At 38.3% G+C, this 5887-nt stretch overlaps 1 protein-coding gene across 3 annotated transcripts in view; it reads right to left on the bottom strand.

Annotated features, from left to right (window-relative positions):
- The window catches only part of arb2a (ARB2 cotranscriptional regulator A), a 180605-nt gene that overhangs the window by 81922 nt on the left and 92796 nt on the right, over positions 1 to 5887 (bottom strand). For all 3 annotated transcript variants that reach the window (XM_016527978.1, XM_016527980.1, XM_016527979.1), the window contains exon 8: positions 3344 to 3463. In XM_016527978.1, the coding sequence (XP_016383464.1) occupies positions 3344 to 3463 (120 nt within the window). The remainder of the gene's footprint in view (positions 1 to 3343; positions 3464 to 5887) is intronic.

Genomic DNA, 5887 nt, shown 5'->3' with positions numbered 1-5887 from the left:
AGCACACCTCGCTTTTTTCAGACCGATGAGCTTTGTAAAAATCAACGCGTTTCAGAAAGGCAGGGCATAGAGGAGAAACAATAATGTACAGTATGTGGAAAATAATGTGTTTTTTTAACCTTAACCGCATAAACACATTTCATTACACCAAATACACAAAATAATGTTCTTTTTAGCAGCATCATATGACCCCTTTAAATCAGTTCAATTACTGACTGTTTATGACAACATGTGGTTAAAGATACACATTATGAATAGTAACCAGAAACCTTTAAGTAACCAGAATGATTAAGAGGAATACGAAACAGAATAATTTAATTCTTTTTGGTTTCCATTATAATTAATTAAAGATCAATGAATACAAGACACAGGACAATGTCAACATGGTGGATGCAGTATATCTGGTAATGTATTCATACTACACATTAATGGTTGATAAGTTCAAATTCAGTACATACTATGAAGCAACAGGAATTCAAACGCAGCCATAGAGTCAGAAGAAGGAAAAACAGAGTGTCAGAGAGTGAAGAGAGAACAGTTTGTCTACAGTCTCCTCAAACTCAGAATTCATGGCACAGATATGACAAGAAACAGAGACAGTTGAATCAGGCACACAGAGATGGAAGAGTGAGTCCTGACATAAAGCTATCCAACCCTGACGCACCACTCTTACTTAAAGGCACACTTTGATGTATCTATAATTACCACATACTGCCTTCGAAAAGAAATCGAATTTCAATGAAAAGAAAGAGAGGGAGAGAGAGGCAACATGCTGGAGACATTAATCCGCCTGTGTTTGATGTGCCTGATCAGAAACATGTTTGTTAGGAGTTAAAGGGAGCAGTAATTAAGCCACAGAAGGCCTGTTTTCAGGCAATCTGCTATGACCGGCCCTCTCATTAGATAGGGTTACAGTCAATGAAATGTACAGATGATTTGAGTTCTTGTTAGTGTAATGTTAAATGAATGAATGAATAAATAAAAACTAAAATAAATACTCATTTTATTCAAGTTTCGCTTGAGGAGTTACCAGTGCATTTACAAAACTATAAAAAATAGTATGTCAAACAGCTGAAATGATTAAACAATTTTGACTTGAGATGTTATACAACATTATTCATGAGATCTATACAGATAATCTGTATTTTTGGCGACTAAGTTCAGTCCTCCAGTCATCCAATTCATCAGAATACACCTGCCACTCCAAACCAGAGATTACCAAACCAATGAAAGGCATAAGCATGGTTTGTATATGAAATAGTGTGTATAAGTGAGCATTCCGTCTATGTGTGTGTGCGTGTTTGGAAATGAGAAAAGGGGCAAAAAACAGGGATGCATCAGAGAAAGGTGGCTAAACAGATCTCTGGAGGAAGACCGCCCATGCTTCCACCAGCGAGGGGCTGTCACGGCCACAACGCCACATAAATATTTAACAGTTATATTCAAATTACGAAACACAGAGACTCCTGCCTCAGATAAAAACACATATTCCTGGAATTATCAGAGGAATGCTAAATCGTGGCCATCCGCTCCACCCTCCCTTTTCTCACTTTAAAAGAAAAGTGGAACGGGTTCATGAAAAGGTGTAGGAGTGTGTGTGTAAGAAAGAAGAAAGTGTGTGTTTATGTTAGGTCAAAGGTTAGCCAGAGTGCTCCTGGGAAAGTTGTCCTTACAATGCACACACCTAGACTAGAGATTGAGACAAGCTACCTGACCTTCGACCCCAGAGGTGATGTAACACAGGGTACATAGCTGAAAACTGTTCACGAGGTTGAGGTAAAAGGTTAGTTCATCAAATAAAATGTGGTCATCATTTTCTCTTTGTGTCATTCGAAACAAGTATGACTGAATTTCATCCGTGAAAAACAAAAGAGAATGATCTTAATAATCTGTGCCATATAATGAGGCATTAGCTGTCAAGGACTATATAGCACTGTAAAAGTAGCTCATAAGACTTATACACTATATTTCAAGTCTTGTAAAATCATACAATAGATAGAAATCTTCACCTCCACTATAGTTCTCAGAAGTTCTTGCTTGAGATTGATCATGTGAAATACAACAACCAATTCCGTTTGCCATCAATGACTTCAAAACTTGTTTCAGCATATTCGGTAGGATGAAAAATGGGTTGAGAAGAAAAAAAAAGTGCACATTTACAGTAAAAGAATGAAACGTGAAGCCACTAAGAACCTTTAAGCATCTAGTGCCACCATTTCCTAGACATAAAACATACCTGGAGCCTCCAGAAGTACATCTCTGGTGGCAGAAGAACTGAAAATCAACTCCCAACTACTACCAGTTTCTGGAAGACGCTTTCTTCAAACATTGGAACAATTTAAGAGAATACAAGAAGACAATGATCTTAAAGGCAGAGTAAGTGATTTTTCAAAAACACTTTAGAAAACTGATTCGGGCCGAATCGCAAAACAAACTTGTAGCTAAACAGCAATAAGGGGTAGACATGGTGTAACATTGGTTTTGCTTTGTTTCACAGAACTAATCGTTGCCTGGGTTGCGTACGTATGTGTGGGGCGGAGCTATCAAAATAGGGGCAAGACCCTTTTGGGGTAGGGGCGTGTTTGTTTTGGTGATTTCAAATATCAACATTGGCTACCAGAAATCACTTACTCTGCCTTTAATGTAGGACAATGCTCTAACCTGATGGAGATCTTCTCAAACATAAGATTTAGTGAGGGGGAAAATAACTATCTTTGAACAGGCCAAGAAAATGACAGATCCAACAGATGGGAGGTTCATTAAAGGCACTGAAAATAAGGATGTCTATATTGGCCCCACATTTTACAAATGGTCAATATGTTATTAGATTACAAATAATTATTATATGTTTTTTATTAGTTAATTATTAAGTATTTTTTTCTATTTAAGGTTAATGGGAAAATTATGTAATCTAGTTTCCTAATAATTGCACAAATTTATTAATAAAAAAATGATCAAATTTTCTTTTTAGGGTGCATTAACCCTATTTACACAAAACATTTTTTAGACCAAATGAGAGACTATGACTTCTTTCTCTTTTCTCTCAGGGTCTGTTGTTATGCATACTTGTCTACATGCTTTAACAGAGCTGTAGCTCTCATTGCAGTTTCTCATTCTTTCTTCATCCTCCCTCCTGCTCAAGGAAGTGGATAGTGCCTTAGGACAAGGATGAACTGGATTGTTTACAAAAGCAGCACTTTCTCAAAGAAACTAAGTGTTATTTATTTTTAATCATTTCGCTCTCTCTTCTGCTGCTTTTCCCACTGGTGAAGACAACTGTGTGTGTGTTGAGGGAGTGGAGGGGGAGGGCTTTTCATAATAATAACCTCTAACAAATACTTACCAAATTCACAAATGACAAGCCTCCATAGCTGTGTGCCACGATGAGGACGTTTTTCGCAAGTGATTTAGAGATGAAGTGGTCCCACACATAGAGTGTGTGTTCCTCAGGAGTGCTGTTTTCCTGTAAAGAGAAAGTGGGAATAACTGAAGTTAAAGGGGTCTTATGAGAAATAGAATTTTCCTTGAAATTTTAAAACAGGAGTTTTCAAGATAGGGGGCTACAAGGGAGTGCTTGAGGGTCCATGGAAAAGTTTAGAGATATACAGTGAAATAAATAAATAAGATTAAAAAAATAATAAAAGTTGATATATGTGGATACCCCTTTTAATTAACTCACTAACATTTTAATCAAAATGTAGGCCTATATTTACATAAAATAAAAACGGCAAAATATACAGAATATACAATCTACTAAAACACATTTTATTTTTTTTTAAATAACAAAGGTTTGACCTTTAAGTTAGCCTGAAGACAGCACCCATAAACTCACACACAGCCACATTCACACAGTTAAATATATCTTAATCAATGAATCTTGCATACTGCAAATGCCTCCAATGCAAAACTCAATAGATTGTGTGACGTCAAGTTTAAATCTTAATTTGTACCCCGCTGACTGATCAATACGGCGTCTATATGAGCGATAAACACATAATCGGCCTACATGGGAAGGTCACACAAGCAGGGCACAAACACAACACTCGTAATTAACACTGGCCTGGGGTTATAACGCTCTACGAATGTGAGGCGAGAGAGAGAAAGAAGAAAAAGGGCATTCATTCATTCACTGGCGCATGCAACATCGATCTGCGTGTTTGTTTGCAAATACGGCAATCGTTTAAATGCAGAATAACAACTAAATTAGAGGAAAATCACTAGCAACAACTGAGTGAACGTGGGTGTCGGTGACATATAACGGCGAATATGGCAGCTATACAGCTGCATGACATAAAGAGCTGGCCTTGTCGCAATCAGCTCCTGAAAGTTTGCAGCCGTGCCCTGAGTTTAGCCTCTCTCTCATGATCTTGCATCAGCTCTCCCACATTGATTAGCTTTTTGAAAAGCACAATAATAAGTGAATTAGAGCTGAAGGAGCTGGCAGGAGGGAAGAGATTTCCTGTCACCGAGATGGCTTGTGTTGGCGAGGGGACACAAATATGAAAGTAAATAAACAGGCTGGTGGGAGGGGGGGTTACGGCGTGATGCAACTGGCAGAAAGCGCTGAGCCCAGATCTCCTTGGACGGCTGGGAGGTGGGTGCAGGGCGGTGAAAACGGGGACGAGTCTGCATGTCTTTCTGTCGCACCCTCAGACATCAAAGCGTTTTGAAGAACCAAAGCTGAGTCATCATCACAGTGCAGCGCATTTCATATTCATAAAGCTCTCGGTGCTCACACATGCAAGCCAGGACACATGGCCAAAAAGAGATGTAGTGGCCAGTAATTCGTTTATATCCACTCACTAAATAAAAGTCCCTGGTCTTATTGTATCTTATTGATGTAACCAATGCCATGCGGGCAGGAAAACACAAAAAGTGGCAGGCACAAGTCAGTAGAGTCCACCCTCAAGTCTATATACTAACTAATTAAAATAGGCAAAATACTATTTTAAATAATACACTTACACAATAATATATGCACTTACACAACATACAGTATGCACAGATGTGTGACAGCGCTATTAAACATACATTAAGTCACCCAGCATAAAAGCTAAGGTAGCTTTTGGTTTGCATGTAGACACTTGTTGAGGCTATTTTTTCAGTTCAGCCTTAAAAAACAAAACAAAACAAAATAAAAAAAAAACAACAACAACAGAACAGAACAGGGGGAGTATTCCAGAAAGCAGGTTATGTGACATACCCAGGTATGTTTAAGGGTAAGTAAGCGGATAAACTCAGCTTTCGGTTCCAAAAACGGAGGCAACTTTCAGGGTATGTAAGTAGCCATAGCATTTGACGAGACTCCAGTGGGTGTGACAGATATTAGTTATGTAATATATATATATATATATATATAGATTCGTCACTCTGTTGAGAATGTCTTGCGTGTTTACCAGGAACATACTCTGTGTTGAATGAACTTACTCCCGGACGCGTTTTTGGAACCAGCATACCTCGAGTAAGCAAGGTTTGGGTTAATCAACCGAGAGTTCAGGGTTTGGCAGATGGTAAGTTAACCTTGCTTTCTGGAATACACCCCAGAACAGAACAGATCAAAAAACTAAACAAAACAAAACAAAACACAAAGCACTAGGGATGTAACGATTCACTCAACTCCTTTAGGTATTGGCCAAAATGCTACACTAGTTCTCCCAAAACAAAACAAAGACTAGGGGGTATTCCGAAAGCAGGTTATGTGATATACAGTAACCAGGTATGTTTAAGGGTAAGTAAGCGGATAAACTCAGCTTTCGGTTCCAAAAACGGAGGCAACTTTCAGGGTATGTAAGTAGCCATAGCATTTGACGAGACTCCAGTGGGTGTGACAGATATTAGTTATGTAATATATATATATATATATATATATATATATATATATGGAGTG

This window comes from Sinocyclocheilus rhinocerous, unplaced genomic scaffold (assembly GCF_001515625.1).
Source record: "Sinocyclocheilus rhinocerous isolate Xijiao unplaced genomic scaffold, SAMN03320098_v1.1 scaffold62, whole genome shotgun sequence".
Lineage (NCBI taxonomy): Eukaryota > Metazoa > Chordata > Actinopteri > Cypriniformes > Cyprinidae > Sinocyclocheilus > Sinocyclocheilus rhinocerous.
Note: the sequence above shows the minus strand (reverse complement) of the source record. Positions and strands in the feature narration are given on the sequence as shown.